At 54.2% G+C, this 25220-nt stretch overlaps 1 protein-coding gene across 1 annotated transcript; it reads left to right on the top strand.

Annotated features, from left to right (window-relative positions):
• Positions 1-4860: 4860 nt before the first annotated feature.
• Positions 4861-24736, top strand: MYCBPAP (MYCBP associated protein; the record flags this gene model as incomplete). The annotated part of the gene is made up of 19 exons (XM_080826640.1): positions 4861-5242; positions 10986-11113; positions 11945-12104; positions 12243-12346; positions 13088-13271; positions 13519-13634; positions 14377-14527; positions 15398-15513; positions 15595-15710; positions 16130-16238; positions 17662-17851; positions 18647-18834; positions 19783-19929; positions 20426-20851; positions 21234-21355; positions 21956-22071; positions 22471-22607; positions 22771-22941; positions 24563-24736. The coding sequence occupies 19 exons, from the start codon at positions 4861-4863 to the stop codon at positions 24662-24664; spliced, it is 3165 nt and encodes a 1054-aa protein (XP_080682766.1). The 3' UTR covers positions 24665-24736.
• Positions 24737-25220: the final 484 nt, after the last annotated feature.

Below are 25220 nucleotides of genomic sequence, written 5' to 3'. Positions count from 1 at the left end.
TGCCATAGGTCACAAGTCGGAAATGGCTAAAATCCAGGTGTCCACAGAGCTGTTCCCCCCGGGGCTCTAGGAAAAAGTGCTGTCTTGACCTTTCTAGCGACTAAAGCCTGTGGCATTTTTTGGCTCATGGCCACATCGCTCTGACTCTACCTCCTGCCATCATCTCCTCTGACTCTGACCCCCCTGCCTCTCTCTTACAAGGACCCAGTGATTACACTGGGCCTGTGGGATAATTCAGGGGAAACTCCCCTACTCTCCCCTTCTGCAGATCACATCTGTGAAGTTCCTTTTTGCTGTGTTGAGGTAACCAACTCACAGCTTCTGGTGATGAGGATGAGAAAATCTTTGGGGAGCTATCCCTCTGCCTACCGCACAGTCTAAGAGAGAAACGTATAATGGAGTGCTCTGGGCCTTGACTACAATCCCTTTCCTCTGCAGTTTTCAGAGGACTGACACACAGCGTACTTTTGTTTTTTGCCTTGCACTGATCCTGGGAAGTAGAGGAAGGAAGGCAGCATGGAACCCATTCTGTAAGGGAAGCCGAGGAGGGGAGACCCAGTGCCTGAGTCACACAGCCAGAGAGAGTCGGGCCCAGAGCCTTTCATCAGCATCTTCTCTCCTGGGTCCAGGCCATGTGCCACTAGAACAATGTTCTCACTGGTGGCCTGAGGCAATTCCTCAGGTAGCCCCCCACCCCCAATCTAATGGAGGAAGCCCTCAAGGGGAGCCCGTTCCCTCAGCCCTCATCCTCCGCTCAGCAATCAGCCTTCTCCTGACCAGAACAAGGAGGGAGGGCGCGAGAGAGGGAAGGAACTGGCAGAGAACCTCCAACCTCAGCACAGAGCCCCAGACCTTGATGTCCACTCACCTCGGGGATGTCCTTGACAGCGGTCCAGACAGATGGTCCCAGCGATTTCCACACCAGAGGCAAGCTCTGGTTCTTAGAAAAGTCTTACAGCAAACCTCCCAGGAATGTCACTGTGGTTTATGGTTTTGCCTTTGAGTGCTGCTGCCCAGGGGGCCAGGTTCCCTCCCTGCCCCACAGATACTGGAAGGCAGCTACCAGGAACCTACTGGGGCTTCTCCAGGCTTCCCCCCCACCCCCACCCATTGTCGATGGCTTCCAAGTACCAGACACTATTCCAGGAACCGGGATCCAGCCGTGAGTCTGACTGGCAAGCCGCCCACTCCCCAGGCCCTCACGCTTCGGTGGGAGCAGGCCAACAGAAGGATGGGGTAAGGATTCTGAGGATAGCGAAACAGGATGAGATGACAGAGGGTGACAGCGACTCAGGGGCCAGTGCTGTCCCCACTCCAGAGAGGAGAGAGGTGGTTTAGGAAGGGCAATGTTGAGATGCTAATCTGCGGTTTGCTCCAGAGCTCCCCTTGCTCCTCACCCCTACTCTGTGTAGCTTAAAAGTCTCCCCTTGCGTCCTTCTCCAGGGAGAGGACGGGCAGTTCGAGACTGGGGCCGATGTCTGGAGTCTTCACATCATCCCCGAGACTGAAGTCAGTCCCTTCTGGGGATAGAGTCCAGCTGGGGCCTGACTTCAGGGCCCAGAAGAATCTAAGATGGCCGCCGAGTACTGGCTGAGCCACGTTCTGGTGAGGAGGCCAGGAGTGTGATTTGTTGTTTCAGAGGGCGGTGGCCAGATGTGAGGGAAGTGAGCCAGATGTGGAGAGTGAGCCAGGTGTGTCTGTGGAGGCGAGATGGAAGCAGCGGCCTGACCTGGGGGAGACAGACCGAGGTGAGGGCGGGCAGCAAGATGTGAGGGGCTGGAGAACATGCTGCTCCAGCCTTGGGCCTTGGGAGGGTGGCTGTCCCTGGGAGGGGATGGTGCATCCTGTGAAGGAAACACAGTTTCTATTTCTGGAGGCCATTTAGCTTCTGCAAAGAGTGGCTGACGACATGCCCGGCACCTGGCTGGGTGGAAATAAACTGAGACATAAGGCAGTAATTGAGGTTGTGGCCTCTGTCGACCCAGCCACCACTTCTTCCCTGGGCTCCAGAAGGTTGCTGGAGGCGGGAGGTAGGGGGTGGGGGAGTAGGGACACTGCTCCAGCTAAATGATCCTGCTCCCTGACCTGCCCTCCACCCCCAGAGTTTTCTCCTATTGGGGACTCAGCTCCTGCTGTGGGGACACAAGGAGGGCCTGCCACCTGACCTATTGCCTTCTTACCTTCAGTAGCCCACCTCCAATGAAACCTCCCCCAGAAAGGCTCCCCTGATACACATTCTGCCGTTCCCAGGTTGTGATTAATCACTACCCCCTGAGCACATATCTTAAAGTTGGAAATCCACTTTGAGATGACCCAGCTCTGTATCGTAGGCAGACTGACTTTAGCTCCCCCCAGAGACACAGGACTGAACTCGAGGGAGTCCCTGGAATTGAAGGCAAAATCATGCACAAAACCAAATGGTGGATAAACAGAATGTGGTAGAACCCCACTGGGGAATATTATATGGCCATAGAAAGGACTAGAGCACCGACAGGTGCCATGACATGCATGAGGCTGGACACCATCTGAGTGAAAGCAGGAGGACAGAAGAGGCCCAACAGTATGTGATTCCACTTACAGGAAACATCCAAAATACAGGCAAATCAATAAAGAAAGGAGATCAGTGGTTGCCTGCAGCCCAGGTGAGATGGGAATGGGGAGTGACTGTTTGGTGGGTACTATGATGAAAAAGTTCCAGAACTAGATAGTCATGATGGTTGTACAGCCTTGTGAGTGCACTAAACACCTCTGAATTGCATTTATTAAAATGGTGAATGTTACATGTATTTTACCATAATAATTTTTTTAAAAATCTAAATGCACATATCAGGGGAGAAACTTCCTAGCTTTGCTTAGATTTTTCCAAAGGTTAAGCAGCTCTGATCTGTTCTGACACCTTCATGAAGCAGATGGTGAGACAGAAGCCCAGAAAGTGGATGGGACCTGTCCAAGGTCACTCGGGGGATGGCAGCAGAGCCCAGCCAGGCTGTGTACCTGCCTAACCAAGCACCTCTCCCATCCCCTTCTCCCCTTCTTCCATTGTCCTTTAGTCTCTGCAGAACCCTCCCTGAATGGCCCTCAGGCCTCTGTCTTGCTCCCAACCTGCCTACTCTACTCACAAGCTATGCAATCTCCCGAAGCTAAAAGGCTTTCCAGAAGCTGGGCTCTTGGCTTGAGTTTCATGAGTGTTTGTCATTAGCTCTAGAGTAGACTCTGAGCACCCAGAGGGCAAGAGAGAATGTTTCTTATTTTCCTCCATATGTCACAAAGCTCCAGGTTGCTTTTCTTCAAGAAAGAACTCCCTGTTCACCTGCAAGGAGCAGAGTTAGCAGACAGCCTCTAATGAACGTTCTTTGCCCCAGAAGTCTACCACTCTGTGGGATATGCAACACAATCTGAGGCTCTCCCAGCCCAGTCCCTCTTCCTCCCCCTTCATCTTTCCTAGGCCCTACCACACCCCCGCTCCTCCAGGCAATAAACACCTTGCACTCCTAACCCCATCTCAGTGTCTGCTTCCTGGTGAGCCCAGAAGACACAGTGATTAGCTTGGTATTATCATAAGTGCTCCATAAATGTTCATGGAGTGGACTGAACTGGGGACTCTCTGAGGGGGGGTGTTGGGAGAGTGGAAGGAAGCTGGTGTTTGGGCCCCTGAGAGCAAAAGAGAGGCTGCCCAGGGAGGATGTTTCAATCATAAGGAGTGACCATGTAAAGGGTACATGAAGAGGCTGGGCCCCCTGGGACAGGCAGGGAGCCTGGAGAATAACCACCCCCACAGGCATCTTCTCTAGTTCCTTCCCTGTCTAGGGCAAACTACAGCCAAGCTCGGACATGGCTCAGAAGACAGGGCACAGGAGTCCTGGCCTTGGATTTGGGAGAACCAGGTTTGAATTGTACTTCTTGCTAGTCAGGTGACTTTATATCCCCCTCTTCTGTAGACCTCAGTTTTTTCATCTGTGAAATGGATACACAGTGTACCTCCCCAGCCCTAGCATGATTTTGAGAACTGACTGGGAAGATTCTACACCTTACAGAGGGCCCTGTAGTGAGTAGTTTAAATGCATACTCTCAGTTAAACCTTACAGTGGCCTGTGGGAAAGGCCTTATGACCTTCCCTCGTAAGTGAGAAAAGTGTGGGTCAGGGACATCAAGGGGTTGGTCTAAGAACAGAGAGCTAGCAAGTAGGCAGTCTGGCTCTAAAGCCCCTTTATTACTCCACACTGTTTGAGTGACAGCTGCGTGCTAAACTTGGGTTGGGGTGGGGACACGTGACAGGCCTGCCATGATCTTATGGAGCTTACATTCTCACAACGAACTCAACAATGGCCAACCCCCTCAACAAACAGGATAACTCGAGAACGTGTTAGGGCTCTAGGAAAAAAATACACCAGGTGCAATTATAAAGTTGAGAACACAGAGGGGCTACTTTAAATTAGGGAGTCAGGGGCGCCCGGGTGGCTCAGTGGGTTAAAGCCTCAGCCTTCTGCTCTGGTCATGATCCCAGAGTCCTGGGATGGAGCTCCGCATCCTTATCGGGCTCTCTGCTCAGCGGGGAGCCTGCTTCCTCCTCTCTCTGCCTGCCTCTCTGCCTACTTGTGATCTCTGTCTGTCAAATAAATAAATAAAATCTTAAAAAAAAAAAAAAATTAGGGAGTCAAGGGCTTTATCTCCAAGGACTGAAACCAGCAGTGTGCGAAGGGCCCAAGTCGGGGTAAAAGCCTGAATTATTTGGGAGGTGATGGAGGGCCTGTAGCGAGCGCCGGCGGGTGTAGGACACAGGCTCCCGCAAAGGACAGGCAGGGGCCGCCGAGTCCCTGAAACCCACGAGAAGCCACGCAGGGGTGTTTCAGCCCGGCATGAATGGAACGACCCGGCGGCAGCCGCCTGGAGACGCAGAGGGAAAGCCAGGGCCAGGGCCAGGGCCAGGGCCGCCCCTACCCTGCCATCCCGCCCACCTCCCCCAGTACCGGGGGCTTCGTCCCGCCCCCGCTGGCCGTTGACGTCACGGCGCTCTCTGGCGCCCCTGTGACGTCACGCCCCTGGCCGGGCGCTGCGCTCCGGATCCGCGCGCGGGAGGAGTGGCCCGCCGCGGGCGCGTGGGCGTGGCCGGATGAAAAAGATGGCTGCCAAGCAGTCTCCGCCCAAGTTGATCGGTGGGTGCGCGCCCCCGCGCGGGACGCTGGTTGCTATGGACGCGTCGGCGGCCGCTGGCGGGAGGGCGCGCGCGCGCGGGGTCGCTGGGGTGCCGCACAGCCTCGTTATCCCAGGTCCCCGCGGCGCAGGGCCGCGCTCAGAGCGCGGGCGACACCATGAAGTCTCTAAAGAAGGAGTCCCGCCTAAGAATACCTGCAAACAGATTCTTGGAGGCCGCAGAAGCCATTAAAGGTTGGCGCTGGCTGCCTTGGGAGCTCAGGAGAACCCGACAGGGGCTGGGGTTCTTGGATGGGATTCACGACACGGGGCCTGGAGGACGGGGGTGACAGCAGGATGGAGGTAAAGATCACGGGGGAATGGGGTACGGAATAAGGCGTACCCCATACCTCAGGGATGATGTACAAGGCAGCGACCCGCGAAGGGAGGGGGTCCAGTGCCCTGGGCCTTGGGGATGGGGACATAGGAACACTGACAGAGGCCCGAGGGATCAACTGCTGGGGAGATGGCTTGGCGGCGGGAAGGCATAGGAGACCTCTATGTCTAACCACAGCTTAGGGTGGGACTCAGAAGGCAGGAGCCCTCCACTGGGTGGGGTGCAGAAGAGTCAGGAAAGAATTTCAGAAGGGCCAGGAACTGGAGTCCTTGGGAAAAGAAGTTCAGGAAAGAATGCAAGAAACATGTCGAGGTGGTAAAACCAACACCTTGGGCGGATCCTTGAGGATGTTCACCTAAGAGACCTGCTGGAAAAACCCAGAAGAAATGACTAACTCGGCCAGTTCTATTTCCCACCACGTATATCCGTCCTTTCGGGATGGATGACACCTATCCCAGTTGTTTAACCTGGAGCCCATTGCAGACATGACTACTTCCTGGCCGCCACAGCTACCCTCTGGTTGCAGGTGGCAGAGTCTTTGCAGCCCACCCCCTGTTTCCATTTACTGAGGGTCTGCTGTGTGTGGGCACTGTGCTGGGCAGCAATGGTGTCAGTATCCACTGTGTGACCCCGGCCCACAAGAAACGCAGAGTCTAGTGACCTGTGTGAGGAGGAACCAGACAAATATGAGTGCTGCAATATTGGGATCCCTAAGTGGTTATGGGGGCTCAGAGTACCTGACCCAGGCCTTAGATGCTAGAATCTGGGGGGAAGGTTTTCTGAAGAAGGTGGCATCTGTGGCTAGCCTCCTTCCTCCCCTACCCCCGCAAAAGGCAGTTTGCTTCTCCAGGTCTAGAGAGCCGGGAGCGGCGTGAGCTAAAGCATGGAACTAGGACACTGGTGGCCAGGGCAGAGGTAGTAGGTGTGGAGGAGAGGGAGGGAGCCAGACAGGGCTGTACAGGTAGGCAGGGGCCAGACCAAGCAAGGACTTCACTTCCTAAGTCAGAGAGTCTCGATGTGCTCTTGCAGGCGCTGGGGAGACCCAAAGCCAGCCTCAGAGCAGTGGTGAAAAGCTCAGTGGGAGGAGAGGGGCAGGTCTGCCCTGGGACCCCTGGGAGGCCTGCTTAGTCAGTATGGCTGGCTTTAATCCCTCTTTATAGTATAAAAGTCCAATTTAGGCTGAATTGAGATGCTGTTTCATGATATAACGTTCTTAAGATTTAGAGACAACACGAGCAGGTGGCAGAGGGGCTGAGGGAGAGGGAGAGTGCAGACTCCCCACTAAGCAAGGAGCCCTCTGAGGACATGGGGCTTGATCCCAGAACCCCAAGATCATGACCTGAGCCAAAGGCAGACACGTAACTGGCTGAGCCACCCAGGCACCCTTCATGATATAATTCTTAATAGTGGACAGAGAAAGAAAAATAGCTGGGACCTTTTCCCAAGGGCAGTCAAGGTCTTTCCTAGCTACTGCCTCCTGTACACCTAGTTTCTGGATCTTATCAGATTTGAACTTTCTACTGTAAACAAATCAAGGAACGATTTATCACTACATAGTTATTTTTAAGAAGGGGAAATGTTATTTGTTAAATAGCCATTTGAGTTGAGAACATGCACCAGGGTGAGGAGGGGAAAAAAACCTGTTTAGTTTAGCATGCAAGATACCTTTTTTTCCTCCTAAATATCTCAGGTGACGTCAGTAATGTAGTAGGACAATACTTTTATTCCCCCCACCCCCGATATAATACAGCTAATCCACAAATACAATCTTATGCTGTATTTCTCCAGGGTCTCTGAATTATAAGCAAAATGCAAGCAAATATTGTGACTATAAATCTGTTTAGGGATGCAAGCCCTTTTGCCTTCCAAGTTTGTCCGTGCTTTTGTTACGAAACTGGGAAGATTCCCAGCAGTCCCAGATGTCCCTCCCTGATCAAGTAAAGCTCAGCCCTGGTAGGGACAGCGTCTCCCTTGGTTCCCCCAGTGCAATCTGGGGGAAGTTCTCAAAGACCTTAATCAACACGGAAAAAGGATAACACCTAGATAACACAAGAAACAGAAAACTCAAGGCCAGGTTTCTTCTCCAAGGCTTCCCCTGCTTTCCTCCACTCCTACCCCGCCTGAGCACCTTGCTTCCAGCTGCCTGGCCTACTTCCGGCCAAAATGTCCCCCAACTGCCCCATGCAAGGGGGCTGGTCTTTGACCCCCTCACGGCTGCCAGGATCAAGGAAGAAATGCCAGCTATGGGGCTCACCAGAAGCCCCACTCAGCTCGGCTTTCCAGACCAAAGAACAGGAAAATAGCTGAGCCTCCATAGGTTTAGTAGTGAGACACATCCTGACCTGCCAAGTCCCCTCCCCCAGGTCCTGAAATGACCCCCACACAATCGTCCTTCCTCCCTGCTCTCCCCCGCTTGCCTCTCCATACTACATCGCTCCCCCGCCCAGCCCCCAGTCCACCTGGCTTACCCTCATTGGATGAATCACTCCTGAAATGCTGCTTTTACCAACGTACTCTCCTGGACCAAACCTCCTTCCTGCCAGTGAGAAGACAGATGCTTCAGCCTTACTCTACCAAGCCGACATACCCTGATTTTTCTGTCATCCCTAATGGCACCCCCACCTCCCCCAGCAAGCCTTCTGTGTCGCCATGCCCCCATATATGCCATGCTTAGCCCTGCCTCCCCCTTTGCTCTGTGACCTCACCTGGAACAGCTCTGTTTGCTGCTCTGCCTGTCCCAAGGTTTCTGGTCCTTCGGGGCCTAACTCAGCCTCTGACCCCTGCACGTGCTCTTCTGGACCTTTCTTTATAGCCCTAACCCATAGGATCTGCATCCATTTGTTCCTTCTTTGATGTGTAACCAAACACCTGGTCTTTGCCACTAACTCAGGGCCTTATGTGATGCTGGTGTGTGTTAGTGTCTGCTGCTGTTTTCAGCTCCTCAAGGGAAGGAGCCCTATCTTTACCTTTTATACCACCTTCTCTGCAGTTCATAGCACAGAGAAATTGCTTGGTAAATATTCTGTAGGGTGAATTGAAGTTTAAAATGTATATATCATTTTTCCAAAGACCTCCTTAACTAGAACACACTGCTCCCTGACTGTATGTTATACCAGAGCTTTGAACTGCGTCCAAGATAACCTCAGAAAAACCTCAGAGCAGAGTTTCACGATTTTGGAAACCTTTAGCAATGTTGAACGTTTATAAATTTACACATGGTGATTAGACACCCACCAGTGAAAAGCACACATCTGGAGATGTGTAATCCCTTGGGAAGCTGTAGACCCAGCCGAGGTGACAGACGGAGGAAGCAAATGTCCTGGAAAACATAAATAATTCCAAAATAGTTATTTATGTGAAGTCTATTTATTTATTTACTTAACCCCTACGCCCAGTGTGGGGCTCGAACTCATGACCCCGAGATTGAGAATCACGTGTTCCTCCAACTGAGCCAGCCAGGCGCCCCCAGGTTCCAAAATGTGTATTAAAGCCGGCCTGCAACTGCTCCCCGTTGTCTCTTGGATGACCACCAACACAGGCGACTTTGGGGAGAAGGGAGAGAGGAAGTAGAAATTCAAGCCTAAGGGTGCACCTCCCCGTGGGGCAGCAGATGGGACCAGAACGTGGGGTTAAGCCCATCTGCCCTGTTTCTGTGTGTGTGTGTGTGTGTGTGTGTGTGTGTGTGCACGCACACCGAGCCCTGCGGTTTCACTGACAGATACTCCTGGGTGTCTGCTGACCCCGTCGCCGAGGAGAGGACTCTGACCGATAGGCCCCATTTCGAGTTACGCTTTGGGATGATTCTGGCTTGGGTGTTTTGGCCACCATGTGGCCACTTCCTACAAAACATTTGATTTGGGTCATCAAAACCCCCGCTTTGATGTTTGAGTGATAATGGCCCCTTGAACATTAGAGCACTCTGAGTAGCAGTGGACAAAACCAAGTTTTGGTTTAAAGTCCCTGAAGGCTGGACTTGGGCTTTCTTTTGCGTATTTTGTGTCAGGCCTTACCTAAGAACATTCTAAACCAGGGGGCAGCAGCCAGAGAAACAAAATGCATTTGAAACTGTAAACCCACGTCTGTGGAAGGAAGGCAGGGAGGGTGTCCTGGCTAGGGAGCGACTTGCTCTGTCCACGAGTTCTCAGTGCTGCGCTCCCGCCGGCCTGTGTTAGAAAGAGGCTCAGATCTCTCCACTTTCCTCCAGTCCCATGAGCTGCTTTTGCCAAGCCCTTCATTCCCCCCCTAGACTCCTAAATACTCCTAAAGACTCCCCCCTCATTCCATCTTGCAACCCTTATCCATTCCTTGCTATGTTATGACCCGTGGGGTAAAGACCAAAGTCCTTTACACAGCTCACTAAGCTCTGAGCCATGTGGCACCTACTTCCCTCCCCAGGCACAGCTTCCTACCCCCCACCTCGCTGCTCTCCAGCTATTTAAAAAATGTGCTTGGAGTTCCAGATGCCCACTCTCTTCTGTTGCCTCTAGGCCTCTCCGTGCTCTTCCCTTTGGAATGCCTATTCCCCAGTGCCTTTCCCATGTCTAAGTTCCCTCATCTTTGGCTCATAGTTTAAACATCACCTCCTCAGGAAGCCCCCCTTGACCTCCCCGCACATGGGGCTGGGGTACCCCCCCGGACAACCCCATAGTGACCCTAGTTCAGGGAACCTGTTTGACAGTCTTGTTTGGGCTTGTGCTCTTGGAGGCCCAAGACTCTGCTTTATATCCCCAGGACCTTGCACAATGCCTAGCGAGTTGCTTAAACAGTATTTATTAAATGAAAGAACGTGAAATAAATGCTCAGCGGTGAAGGTTCTGCTTTGCCCAGAGCATCCGCATTTTAGCCAGTGTCCTAAGAAACCTGACGTCTTCACCTAGAACAATGTGTCAATGCCGCTAATGCGGAGAGCTGAGAAAGCATCTAGTCCCGTTGTCCCAAACTCCTATGCTTCAGAACCACCGAGGGAGTTTTTACAAAACAGTTCCCTTGGCCCTGGCCCCAGGAAGTAGCCAGGAAACTCTATTAGTAAAACTCTTCAGAAGACCCTCAGGCGGACATTTGACAAGTATTTGGAAACCATTGCTTTAGTCGGGCTTTCTCTTTTTACAAAAAGGAAAACAGAGACCAGGAGAGGCTAGGTGATACACCCAAGGTTGTATCGCTTATAAATGGCACAGCCTAGAACGGACTATCTTCCAATCGCAACTCCAGCTCCAAAAGTTCCAGGCACTGTAGCAGGCCAAGGGGGACAGGTAGGGGGACCTTCGAGAGAGAACTCCAGGCCACCTTGGTTGCCTCTGCTGTCTGTCTGGTTGTTGAGCTCTGCCTTCTACCATGAACTCTAGTGTAGATAGATATTAGCTTTTATATATTAGAATATATATCATATATCTCTATTAGAATATACACTGTACATATATTTATATTTCAGCAGTGGTACCTTTCTGCTTCTCTTTAGAAAAGAAGAGGACAAAGGTAGCTGAACAGCCCACACCCCCCATTCAGGAAGAACCTGAGCCTGTTAGCAATGTCCTACAAGGGGATGACATTCTTGCCTTAGCCATTAAGAAGGAAGATCTAAAGAAGGTAAGGATGAAGTCCAGGATCCTTTATTGCAGGAGCATTTCTGGGTCAGTCTGCATGGTCGGGAACATCAACCATGCCCACTGTCTCTCCACCACCTCCCCACCCAGAGGGAGTGTCTAATTCCATGGAAAAATCGAACATGGATTCTTTGCACTTTTGCATCTAAAGGAATTTTTTTTTAAAGATTTTATTTATTTATTTGACAGAGAAAGACACACAGAGAGAGGGAACACAGGCAGGGGGACTGGGAGAGGGAGAAGCAGGCTTCCTGCAGAGCAGGGAGCCCGATGCAAGGCTCGATCCCAGGACTCCGGATCATGGCCTGAGCTGAAGGCAGATGCTTAATGACTGAGCTACCCAGGCACCCCCATCTGAAGGAATTTACTATGTGGTTTATTTTAACATTGCTGAGAGTCCTAGAGAGCCATAGGGAAATGACATGTTCAGGTGTCTTGCTTCCCACAGAGGCAAGTGCCCGTCATCCCCATTTCATAGAAGGGAAAATGAGTCTGAGGAGTACACTGCAGGTGTGGATACAGCTGCTGAACCCGCACCCCATGCTTTACCTGGAAGAGTTGGCCACTTCTCACCTGCACTGTCTGGAGGGTTTAAATGTTACTTTTTCCCTCCTGGACATCACTGAGACTTTAGTCTGTGGCATAGACATTTCCTCGACAGAGCATATGGACAGAGCTGGAACAACAGATTCGTCAGCCTTCAGGAATTCCACCAAAAATTAGGACCTTGGAGATGGGTGGTGTTTTTCTTCCTCCTGATCTCAAGTGGAATTCTCCTGTTTCGTTTTATTTTGGTTGTTTTTTTTTTTTTAAGCAACACATTCCTCGCTTCATTGAGACACAAGATCGACCTGCTGTTACCCAGAAATTTATCATTCGGAAACTCAAGCCCAAGGATCTGAAGAGGAAGGTCTGCCACTTAGTTGCACATCCTGCTACCCCAGATGCAGCCACGAAGCCCCTGGACTACTCTGGTATGGCCCAGGCTTGACCTTGGCGGCCTTGGCCTGTGAGTTCATGGGCCCAGCCTTGGGAGGAAGCTGGGTCACCAGCAGAAAGTAACTGCCTTGAAACATTGACATGAGCTAGTCCCTCCCTGCCATCCCCCCCAGGCCCAGGCGACAGCTTCCAGGGCTGTGACCAGATCCTGCCTCACCACATCCTGGGGAGTCTCCAGGACTTTAAGAGAATTGCCATTGCTCAAGGGAACACCCAGGTTGGTTTGCACAGAGCTGTGGGGAGGGGAGCAGTCACCGGAGCCATTCCGGTGGTACCCACCTGGCGGAACCAAGCACGAATGGGGGACTGGGGTTAGACAGTTCCCTCCTGGGCCCTGGAATCTGAAAAGCTCATGACCCTCCCCCCGAAAGAGTGAAGCCCCCTTAGACTGGCTTCAGCTGAAGTCAGCAATTCACCGTAAGGATACAGAGGTGCCTCAAGGAACCCCAAAGCCAGAGCGTGCCAGGCTCCAGTTAGAACCCAGAGAGGCATCGGGGCTCGGGGCTCCTGTTCCTCCGCGCACCATTGGCTTTATTAGCCCTTCGCCAAAACCTGGCCTGCTCGCCTCTTTGGTGCACACGGTGGGGGAGGGCAGCTTCTCGCAGCTCCTGTAACTGCACATCAGTCTCTCTGTCTGACTTGAGCTTTGCTGGCTTTCGGCTCCTTTGCTTCCTTGGCTCCAGGCAAAACACCTCTGCCGGGTCAGGTGCTAAGAGGCCTGGGGTCGTATAAAAATGGCTCTATCGCCCTGCCCGTGAAGGTGTCAGTTAGCATCAGTTGTGAGGGGACAGAGAGACTGAGAGTTGCTATGTCAGGGTCCAGAAGAGGAGGGACTCTGAGCAGAGGGGGAGGACGGCAGGGGGTGAGGCCTGGAGAACTCTTCGCTCTCGACACCCCACCCCCTGCCCCCGCCAACGCCTGCTTCTTATCCTCCACACACTCTCCCTGTACTTTTCAGCTGGCTGAGCTGATCCCCACCCCACCGGCTCTGGTGACCCTCATGTCGGCAAAAGAAGAGCCAAAGGAGAAAGCCCCCAGAGAAAAGAAGGCACATCCCCGGGCTCCACCTCCTCAGCACAACTTTCTCAGAAACTGGCAGCGCCACATCACCTTGCGGAAGCAGCAGCAGGAAGCCCTCAGCGGTGAGCACAGTGGACAGGGTTCCCGCCGGGCCTCGGCCACCACCCAGGCTCCGCTGCTGTGTTTTCCTGTGGCTCCACCTGGCCGAAGCCTGGATGCAGGCCGGTCACCTCATGCCCTCCACCCCCAAGTGCTTCTTGCTCTTAGTGGGTCCCGAAATCAGCCCAGCCGTGGGGCTGACCAGGCGCAGGGCTTGGCTCCTGTTCTGACCTGAGGGAGGGGCTGCATTCTTGGCTCTCACCTTTCCAGAACACCTGAAGAAGCCAGTGAGCGAGCTGCTGATGCACACTGGGGAGACCTACAGACGGATCCAGGAGGAACGGGAGCTCATTGACCGAACACTTCCAACACAGCATGATGGGAAGGTAAGGACAGAGTTCCCAGGTCCTCTGTGAGGAAGGGGGTTCTGGATCCAAGGATGGCTGCCTCAGGTTGCACAGTTAGGAACAAGAAAATTGGGGCACCTGGGTGGCTCAGTTGTTAAACGTCTGACTTCAGCTCAGGTCATGATCTCAGGGTCCTGGGATTAAGCCCTGCATCGGGCTCCCTGCACTGCAGGAAGCCTGCTTCTCTCTCTCCCATTCCCCCTGCTTATGTTCCTTCTCTTGCTGTGTCTCTCTCTGCCAAATAAATAAATAAAATCTTAAAAAAAAAAAGGAAAAAGAAAATATGCTCATTGCAAGGCATTTTGAAGCCCTCAAGGCCTTTACTGTTAACCAGGCTTTCAGGGGCCTGACTAGCTAGGTTACTCAGCCTGTGGTGGTCTGCTGTAGTCATTTTGAGGGGAAAGATATCATGGTATTGGGATATTAGAATAGTCTCAGTGTTCTCCTAAAAGCCGAGGCTCCAACTTTCAGGGGACCTGGGGCACCGTCCTGTGCCGTGGTTTGTCAGTACAGTGCCTCTATGGGCCTGTGCCATCCGTCTGGGGCTACAGAATAGCACAGTGGGTGCTTCTATCCTGCTCTCAGCAGCAGGGAATCCCCCCTAGGGAGAGCATCTGAGGTCTGTGGCACTCTTGTCCTGCTGCCCCCCCTCCCCCACCGCCTCCACCAGCCTCTCTCCAAAGTGCCCAGGTGCTGTGACTCCCCTGTCCTTCCTTGCCAGACCTGTGAGGAGACCAGTGGGTTCTGGAGTCGCCTGGAGTACTTGGGAGATGAATTGACGGGTCTGGTGATGACAAAGACAAAAGCTCAGCGTGGCCTCCTGGAACCGATCACTCACGTCAGGAAGCCCCAGTGCATCCAGGCAGAGATGGGTGAGGAGTGGGCTGGAGATGCGATGGCAGCTTGTGGCTGGCCTAGGAGGGGGAACGGCATGGCTCTGGATGAGAATGGCCTGGGATGGAGGCCCATAACCCCCGGAGGTCCAGCCCCCCTGCAGTAAGACAGTGATGGAAGGGAGAGGGGGGCAAGTGAGAGCAGGAGCTGTGGGGCTGCTCTGTCCACGTGGCCACCATGGCTCGTGGTCATTGAGCCCCTGGAACGTGGCTGGCATGGACTCAGGTGTGCTGTATTTTGAAGATTAGTACTAAAAGATATACTTTATTAATTGTTTTTATATTGATTACATGTTGAAATGATACTATTCTTGATCTTGGGTTAAACTGTATTAATGAAGTGAATTTCACCTGTTTCTTTTCGCCTTTTCCAATGTGGCATCTTGGGAATTTTCCATGACATTCGTGGCTTGCTTTTGTGGTTTGCATGCTATTTCTCTGCTGGGTTCGGGCCCCAGCTGTGTTGGGTCTGCGAACTCCAGTGGGTTTGTTAAGCCCTCTCGTCCTCAGTTTCCCCACCTGTAAAGTACTGTGAGAGTGTTCAGTGGGACAGGGTGTGCAGTAGGAGGTTTTGGCTGGCTGTTAAACACTCAGTCGGATGTAGCTGCTGTTGTGATTATAATCCAAAGGTTTGCAGGGTTCCGAGCTGGTCATGCAGGAGTCCTGCACAGGGCTGCTGAGGCAGTAGGGATGGGGCGGGAGGACCAGAGTCGAGCCGCACAGGGAAGCCATACTTTCCCCTTACCCAGAAGCGGTGCTGGGGTGGGTGCTCGAGGAGCCCCTGAGAGTGGGTGGGGAAGAGGCCCCCGCAGCCAAATGTGCTGAGGGCCCCTGGCCCCGCTGCTCTAGGATTGCCGGCTTGGAAGGAGGCTGGGTACCGCTACACCTGGGATCGGAGTCTGTTTCTGATCTACCGACGCACAGAGCTGCGGAAGCTTATGGCAGAGCTGGATTTCAGTCAGCAGGTACGCCTCTGGGCAGTCCCAAGCCCCTCGTGACGCGCCTGCCTTCGGTCAGCTAATCTTCCCTTTCTCCGTCTCTCTGAGGATATTGATGGCCTGGAGGTGGTGGGCCAAGGGCAGCCGTTCACAACTGTGAAGGTGGAAGACTTCACGGTATTTGACAGGAACCAGGAAAGCTCCTCTGAAGACACGGTGCCCTTGTGAGTCGGCCCGGGCCCCAGGGAGAGGGGTCAGGGAGCGTGGCTTCCCCCGGCACCCGCAGTATAAAAGGCAGACTCCCCACTCTGAAATCCAAGTGCCTCCATCCCTGCCTCTCTCTGGGCCCCTCCCAACACCTGCGCCAGCTTTTTCTGTGACCTTCTGCTCCCTTCCAGCAACCAGCCCCCAACGGGGATTTCCCTGCCATTCCTTTGGTACGCGCCGCATGGCTGTGCGCGAAGAGTCTCTGTGTGTCCCCAAAGCGCCCGCCTGTAGGGATAGAGCGGGACGAGGCCCAAGTGGAGCTGAGGGTACTCCATCAGAGGGCAGAGCCGGGCACCTCTCCAGGCCGTTTCCCTGGGCGCCACAGGGCAAGACTGGGGTAGCCTCAGAGGAAGTAAGTCCTTGGTCTTTCTTACAGAGACTTGGCCAGTTACCCTGATGTGGTCCCCATGCCTATTCTTGGCCCTTCTCTGCTGTTCTGTGGGAAGCCAGCTTGCTGGATCAGAGGCAGTAACCCACAGGACAAGGTAAAATGGATTCCACCCTCGCCCACCTGCTGGAAGGGCCTCCCTCGGGTGCAGTCCCAGGGTGACTGTGGCAGTCACAAGCAGCCTGGACAGTCACCTCTTTGCATTTATCTGGTCATACATTTAGCATGTCTGAAAATGGTAACAGCAGTGCTAACTTGCACCAGAATAAAATCACGAGTCTGAAAAGAGACTGTCACAAGCCACCCAGTTTGTACCCAGCCCCCAAGCATGTAAATAAGCAAACCGCAAACAGGTATGGCTTTGGGGCACCTGGGTGGCTCAGATGGTTAAGTGTCTGCCTTCGGCTCAGGTCATGATCTCCACGTCCTGGGATTGAGCCCCACGACAGGCTCCCAGCTCAGTGGGGAGTCTGCTTCTCCCTCTGCCTGTCTTGTGCTCTCTCTCTCTCTCAAATGAGTAAATTAAATCTTTTTAAAAAAACCAAACAGGTATGGCTTCAAGAAGGTTCTAAAATATTCTTCAGGGGCGCCTGAGTGGCTCATTTGGTTAAGTATCCAACTCTTGTTTTCAGCTCAGGTCATGATCTCAGGGTCATGAGATTGAGCCCCATATCGGCTTCCATGCTGGGCGTGAAACCTACTTAAGATTCTCTCTCTCCTGGGTGCCTGGGTGGCTCAGTCAATTAAGCGTCTGCCTTGGGCTCAGGTCATGATCCTGGGGTTCTGGGATCGAGTCCCCCATTGTGCTCACTGCTCAGCAGGGAGTCTGCTTCTCCCTCTCTCTCTGTTCCTCCCCCACCCCCCCCTGCTCATACCCTCTGTCTCTTTCTCTCTCAAATAAATAAAGTATTTTTTTTAAAGATTTTATTTATTTGAGAGAGAGAGAGACAGCGAGAGAGGGAACACAAGCAGGAGGAATGGGAGAGGAAGAAGCAGGCTTCCCGCTGAGCAGGGAGCCCGAGAGGGGCTCGATCCCAGAACCCTGGGATCATGACCTGAGCCCAAGGCAGACGCTTAACCAACTGAGCCACCCAGGTGCCCCTAAATAAAGTCTTAAAAAAAAAACAAAAAACTAAAAACTAAAAAAAAATTCTCTCCTTCTTCCTCTGCCCTCCCCCCACCCCCCCAGCCCACCCCACCCCCACTCCTGCTTGCACGCATGCCCAGCTCTCTCACGCTTTCTCTCTTAAAAAAAAAAAAGAAGACTTCAGATCTAAGGAGCAGAACTGCTCATCAGATACACAATCTGTTTTCTCTCCCCTTCTTGCTGTGGATGGCAGCCTCAGAGACAACCGCTACTGGAGGACAATGCTAGCACTCAGAGCACCCAGGCCCTGGAGGACTGGGACATGGGACTTTCAGTGCCAAACCCAGAAAAGTCGCTTTCATACCAGGATGAATTGGTCACCGGAGGCCAGAGCCTTCCTGAGAGGCATTTCTCTTACCTCCTCCTTCCCTAGAAGCATGTTGGAATTGCCGTCCGCTTGACCTTCGAAACTCTAGAAGGAGAGAAGACATCTTCGGAGCTGACCGTGGTCAATAATGGCACAGTGGCCATTTGGTACGACTGGCGGCGGCGGTCCCAGCTGGACTCTTTCCAAGGCCTGAAGAGAAACAGGATGCAGCGGTTTTACTTTAACAATCGAGAAGGTACCTGGCTGCCTTGCTCCCTGCCTCCTCTCCTCCATCTAAGAAACCACAATCGGGCTATTGCTCCTGCAAGGTTGAGCCGCTCTCCCCTGCCCATTCCCTCCCATTTCTTCTGTGAATTATGTCCTCTCCCAGCTGTTCATGTCTGTAGGGGGGATGGTCGAACTCTTGAGAACAGAGCAGTGAGTCACCAGGGAGCAAAAATTTTCTAGGGGTTCAGTTACCTAATTGCTCGGGCCTGAGGCTAGGGCACCTCCCCCACCATCCCTGTTTGCCTGGGACTTCCCAGTTTTCACACAGAAAGTCCAAAGTCCCACATCCCAGGAGAACCCTCATTTCTGGGCAAACCAGGATGGTCTGTCACCCTGCCTGGGGCTCAGTTAACTGTATATGCATAGGCATAGGGCTCAGTTAACTGTATATACATAGGCTTGGAGCTCAGTTAACTGTATATGCATAGGCTTGGGGCTCAGTTAACTGTATATACATAGGCTTAGGGCTCAGTTAACTGTATATGCATAGGCTTAGGGCTCAGTTAACTGTATATGCATAGGCTTAGGGCTCAGTTAACTGTATATGCATAGGCTTGGGTCTCAGTTAACTGTATATGCATAGGCTTAGGGCTCAGTTAACTGTATATGCATAGGCTTGGGTCTCAGTTAACCGTATATGCATAGGCTTGGGGCTCAGTTAACTATATATGCATAGCCTTAGGGCTCAGTTAACTGTATACATGCAGGCTTGGGGCCCAGCTAGCTCCTCTGTGGTGAAAACCTCTGTCTCCGTCCCTCTCAGGTGTGATTCTGCCTGGAGAAACGAAAACCTTTACCTTCTTCTTCAAGTCTTTGCATGCTGGGATCTTCAGGGAATATTGGGAGTTTGGAACCCACCCCACACTACTTGGAGGGGCTACCCTGCAGGTCAATCTCTATGCCGTCTCCCTGACCCAGGACATTTTTAGGGAAGAAAGGAAGTTACTAAAGGTAAGAGACCTAGGACCTTGGCCCCGTGGACACCAGAGAGGTTCCCCTGGACTTCTTGGTGCTGCCTTTGGGAATCCCCTTTCTCCCAGCCCCAGAGGTGAATGTTTCACAGACAGGGAGCCGGTTTTGTTCAACACACACTCCCCAGGGCTTTGTGATGTAAAAGACGGGTGGGCACGGAGAGGAGGACCAGCTTTCTGCCCCACCCTGCCTGGAGGCCCCCAGAACTGCTAGAAATACATCCGTTCACATTGTCTGATGCTGTCTATCCCTTGGGGTCAGATTTAACTGGCAAACCTTTAAAACTAGAGAGAACCCCCTAACTGGTGGGGCTGACACCCAGAGAGAGAGCGGGGTGGGCGCTGGGCCGCACATCTGCTCCAGAGCTGGCCAGCTGGGACAGTGCTTCCAGGCGCTCTGTAGAAAGCAGCCTGGTTCCTACTGTGGCTGCTGGACACGAGCCAGCTCCAGTAGCTGGGGCTTAGCCCACCGGGAGCACAGGTGATATGGACAAGTGCCACGTCTGCTTTATTTGCTGACGGTAGGCCCCACCTCTCACAGGAGCTACCCCTCTGCTGTTCCTGTGGCACCCAACAGGGTGGTCAAGCCACGCTCGCAACAGGGCCCAAACCGTGTGGCCCCTGCCCCTTGCCCTTCTTCTTAACCTGGGGAAAATGCTGACTCGGTGACCTCTGGCCCCATGAGGGAGCGACATCTCTTGGACGGCTTCCCCCCTACATCCTGTCAGATATCTGGAGATACCCAGGGATTTTGAGTCTGGGAACAGGAGTGTGTGTGTGAGAGAGACAGACAGACAGACAGACAAATGGTGGCAGGAGCTTAACCCCTAGGAAGGCACAAAGTCCTAAGAGCTCTGGCTCCCCTCAAGGAGGCAACACGGGTTTCAAAAGACTGAGCTGCCATCTTGTCTCCCCTTCCTGTCCCCAGCATAAGCTGGCTGCCCACGAAGCAGTCACCATCGTGGAGAGCGTGCTGCAGGAGCTGCTGAGTGGGATCCTGACCCCGGAGCGCGCACAGTCCCCTGTGGACGCCTATCTCACGGAGGAGGACTTGTTCCACCATAGGAATCCTCGGGTACAGGCCCAGTGCTGGCCCCTGCTCCCTCACACGACCCCCCACCCCCCCACCCCCCGACCCCGGCCCTGTTCTGAGCTTCAGCCATGAGTAACTCACTTTCTCCTCCCAGCGACTGGCGGGGGAGGGGTGGGGGGGGTACTATTTAGATCCTCGCTTTACAGTGAGGAAACTGAGGCCCAGGGCGGTATTAAGTCATTTGCCCAAGATTACTTAGCAGGTAAGTGGATGCTTGGCCAGAATAGAGCTTCACAGACTCCTTCATTCAGACCCCATCTTGCTTGGAAATGCAAATACAAAAAAAAGCTCTAAGTCAGAGATACTCAGGTGAAAAGGGAAGTGAGGAGCGGCTCTGGCCACAGAGGCTCCTGCCGGCTTCTTCCCTGTAGCCTCCATCGGTACTCTGGTGGTGGGGGTGGGGGAGGGGAAATGGGAGGGGAAACTCTGGGGACCCCTCCACCTCCCCCTCACGTGGCTTTACTTGCCTTTGCTGCAGCTGCATTACCAGCACCAAGTGGTGCAAAGCCTGCACAGCCTGTGGCGCCAGTACTTGGTCGTGCCTCCCAAGGCCGAGGAGGCCCGGCCCGGTGAGGAGGAGCACCTCAGCCCCAGGGTCCAGCCGGCCGTGCCCCCGCCAGCCGCCTTGGAGAAGATCCCCCTGAACAGGGAGCCTTCAGCACACTTGAAGGGCCCAGTCTCCGAATCCCAGCCGTCCCGGCGGGAGAATGAGGCCCGGAGGGACTCCCGGGATGCTTTGGGCTCCCAGAAGCCTGGAGCCAGGGCCCGGGCTGCTCAACGGAAGAGCATTATGGAAGAGATCCTGGTGGGGGAGAGCCCGGACCTGAGGAACACAAAGAGCCCCTGGGAGCCAGATGGCTTTCCCCCGCCTGGGTGGAACCTCTGCCTGGAGGATTTCAGAAAGGTGCTCGCCTGACTCTGCAGGGGTGGGTGGGGTTGCGGTCCCGGGCTGGGTGCCAGGGCACGGAGGGAGGACCCCAGCAGGCCTCCATGGGGATGGGCAAACAGACCCTTCTGAGGGCCCAGGGAAAGCAGTCTCTTGGGTCATCTCTTTTGGTCTCAGGTGCCTAGGCCACTGAGGTGCAGTGAGGGGGTGGTCCCTCTCTGACCCAAACACACCTTGGAGAAGAGGGTTCATGGGTACATAGTTCCAGGGGAGTCCCCTCTCCACGACTGCGCCTGCTCCTGGCCATCTGTCCTCACAGCACCAGTCCTGTCACTAGAGGATGCAGGGACCCTGGTGTCTCGCGCAGAACAGTTTCCCATGGTACCTATGACCCTGCCAGGCAGTGATGGCACTCCCGGAGGAGAACCAGAAGGAAGACGGCCTCATCAGGCTCAACAAAGCAGCCCTGGAGCTGTGCCAGGAGCAGAGGCCTCTGCAGTCTGACTTCCTACACCAGGTGTGGTAAGTGTCCCCCCTCACCCAGCCGGCCCTGCCTCCCCACTGTGGCCTCTAGCCCCATCTAGCCTGTGGTTCTGGGCACGTCCCTTGAGCCCAGGTGCAGAAAGGTGCTGCAGACGCTCCCCGCTCTGCCACCTGCCACAGCAGACCCCCAGCCGCCTGCCCCCTCCGGAGCAGTTAGAGCAGAGCAAGTGCACAGTCTCTCTCCCATCCTCTCGCCCAGTTCCCTCTCAGTGAGCAGAGGAATGAGCCAAGGAGGAACCAGAGGGCAGCGAGGAGAGGGGCACAGCAAGGGCACAGAAAGCCTCGCTTCTCCTGTGGAACTTGCTTGGCTATGGGTGGGTGCCTTCAGTGGAGCCCATTGGGCTGGGCCCAAGCGTAGCCAGGGTCTCAAGCTAACTGTCTCCTGGGCCATTCTTCCCTGGCTGCTGCCTGAGGGAAGCTAGATCCCTACCTGAGTGCTGGCACAGGTGCTGGTGAGGCTGCCAGCCCCCTCCATGGTAGCCCTCAGCACCCCTGTCTTAGAAGGGAAGGACCCACGCCTCCGCACGTTCAAGGGCAAATGTGGGGTGATGGCTTGGTCCAGTATGCCTTGCTCTCTAGTCTGCAGCTGTGGCGGGATGTGATCGATGGCCTGGTGAGCCATTCCCTGTGGCTGAGGGCTCTGCTGGGCCTGCCTGAGAAGGAGACCATCTATTTGGACATCCCGGAAGAGCAAGGTCAGACTGCAGCCGTGCACTGCGTAGCCTCACCCCCTTGCATGCCCATCGAATGGGATCTCCGTCAGGTTGATCCTTGGAGTTGGCGCCATTAAACCCTCCTGTCTACTGCCAGGATTTGGGACCTAGAAGTGACCTGAGTGACCACCTTTGTCCAGTCCCCTGGTTTTACAGGTGGAGTCCCAGAGAGGTCGAATGACTTGCCCATGCCATAGATGGAGCAGTGGGGGAGCTGGGACTGGAACCAGGCCTCCCACCCCCGCCGTGCAGCTCACGCGCCTGGACTGGGGGCTCTGCTCCTCCCTGGGGGCACAAGGGCTGAGGATCCTTGGCTTTTCCAACCCTGCCTGTGGGGTCTGTGAGGCCAGGTCACACTGTCTTCCACTCACCCTCCCTTAGATCGAAAGTCTCCTGGCACAGAAGGGAAAATGACTACCATGAAATTTGGGAAGGAGGACCGTAAAGGTGCAGCCCAGGAGAAGAAGCAGCTGGGAATCAAAGAGGACAGAAAAGCAGCCAAGTTGCCAGGGAAAGAGGCATGCCGGGACATAGGGTGGGCGCCCAGTGGGGCTGGGGCGGCATCAGAAGAGCTGTGGCAGGCAGGCACCCAGTGTAGCATGACGCCCTGGCTCTTGAGAAAGCCCTGGGCCTCCCCTGGGGGCTCCTGAAGGCCTTGTGTGTCTCTGTCTCTCCAAGCAGGACCGTGCAAACAGCAAGAAGCACAAGGCGAAGGATGACAAGAAACTCATGAAATCGTCAAGTCGGGACAGGCTTTCCTTGGAAGACGCTGCCCCTGACAGCACGACCCCTTCCCAGGAACCTATAGATCCCCTGGTCATGGAGAAGTACACCAAGAGGCTACACACGGAGGTGAGGGCCTGAGCCCTGCGCCCAGACCTCCCCTCGCTCACACCCACTCTGCGGACTTTCCTCCCCTCCCTCATCCATCCTGCTTATTCCACAAACAGTCAACCCTAGTGTGTCCTGCTGGAAGGCGGAAGCAGAGCTGCCCTCATGAAGGGCATCCCGGTGTGCAAGACAGGCCTCGTGCATAAGCAACATGCCCCGTGTGTTGGGTGGCAAGCGTTCTGGAAGAGCGAGGGATAACCCAGGCGGGGGGGTAGGGAAGGCCTGGGTGGGGGTGGGGGAGCTTCACTGAGAAGGTGACATCGAGCAGACTCCAAGGGAGGTGCGGGGTGGCCCTGTGGCCATCGAGGAAGAGCGCCCTGGGCAGAGGGGGCAGCTAACCCAGGGGAGGGAGTGGGCCAGAGGGCAGACCACCGAGAGGGAACAAGTCACAGGCCAGGTGGGGGTCTGTAGGCCACCGTGTGGACTTGGGGTTTTTCTGAGTGAGATGAGGAGTCCACAGAGGTTTGACTGGAGGAGTGACACAGTCTGACTTAGAAAACCAGAGGGATGGACTAGAAGCCCCTCCCTTTCTGCGGCTCCCACTTCCTGTCTGTGTGAGGTGCGTCTTGGCAGAGAAGTCCCTGCGGGGAGCAGCACATAGAGTGACTCTCCAGCAAGTGTAAGGGTTGTGACGTGCTGGAGAGCCTGCATGCTGGTTTATTTTTTTTTTTAAAGATTTTATTTATTTATTTGACAGAGATCACAAGTACGCAGAGAGGCAGGCAGAGAGAGAGAGGGGCAAGCAGGCTCCACACTGAGCAGAGAGCCCAATGCAGGGCTCGATCCCAGAACCCTGGGATCAGGACCTGAGCCAAAGGCAGAGGCTTAACCTGCTGAGCCACCCAGGCGCCCCGATGCTGGTTTATTCTTAAGCCGCAAATCCTTAGAGGTTCACCCGAGTATGTGTTCCATTCTTTGTTACTGTTTCAGAGGAGAGGTCCACAAAGCCACACTCGATTGTCACCGTGTCTGATGGCAGCGCTTTGCCTGCCTCCGGTGTGGACAACTAGATAGTTGGGACCATGTCACGTACACTGGGGTAACGCTCTGGATCACATCTGAACAGAAGTCCCATTTGCTGCTGGTGACATCACAGCGATGTCTGAAGGTTGATGGGGTTTAGATAGGAGTCCGAGGGCTGTCTGCAATGAAGAATCCGCCTGCCCAGGCTCATGTGCTCCAGCCCCACGGGAGGGCACCATCCTGGAGACATTTCAGTCTGAGGGTCTGTGATCTTACCAGAAGGAAAGCTGGCCTCTGGGTGGCCAAGGTGGAGCTGGCCCACCGCCAGGGCGGGTAAATGGGTACTGCTCCCTGGCATTACCCCTTTCACCACTCCAGGCTCTTGTGCCCCCATATGTCCCAAAGGCCTGGTGCAGGATTACTTCCCCAGATGGTTTGAAAAATAAAACTATCTGCCAAAACAAAAGTTCTGTAGAAACTCTGCAGGTGTGGTTTTACCCCTTTTGCGGCTCAACGTCCTGGTGTAGACCCCTCTGCCCGCATCGTGTGCTGGGTGCTGGCTTGTGGGGTGCCTTCCACAAAGCAAACCTCTGCCTGTGATTTCACTCCGTTCTTCCAGGTCTACGGGCTGCTGGACACCCTAGTGACTGACCTGATGGTCCTGGCTGATGAGCTCAGACCCGTAAAGGATGTCGAGGAGACTTTACATCTTTGCACCTGACTCATGTGCCCCAGGGGCCTTCTGGGAAACTGGTTCACAAACAAATCAATAAAGAACCTTCACGTTCCCACCACTTCCTTTAGGCCTTCACGTCTTGGACGTTAGATCTTAATGAGGGCAGCTCACAGCCAGGGTCCCCTGTGTCCCACCTGCCTCAGATTCCCCTCCTCCTAGTTCCCGGAGCCATCCAACAGGAGGAAGGAGAGACACACCTGGAAGGTGATGTGTGGGATAATGAGCGGAAGAGCAGGCTGGCACCAGGATAAGGAATGAATCAGGTGACAGGACAGAGAGCATCAGCCCTCGAAATCCTTACCTCTGACCTTACTTGGCTCACACTTTTGGAGTCACGCTTCCTGGAACCAGGTCTTCCCCAAGTGTCATCACCCAGCATGACCAAGTGTGAGACCAGGAGAACTGGACCCCATGGGGCCTGGCTCCCTGAGATCCTCCCACTTCCACTGGGTCAAGGGCCAGGTCCCAGTCCCTGGGGACCATGCTCACCACACTGTAGGACCCTAGAGGCCAGATCCCCTTGTCCTCGGCAGCCTGTCTC

This window comes from Martes martes (genome assembly GCF_963455335.1).
Source record: "Martes martes genome assembly, chromosome: 16".
Classification (NCBI taxonomy): domain Eukaryota; kingdom Metazoa; phylum Chordata; class Mammalia; order Carnivora; family Mustelidae; genus Martes; species Martes martes.
The sequence above is the reverse complement of the archived record's forward strand: the minus strand, read 5'-3'. Positions and strand labels throughout refer to the sequence as shown.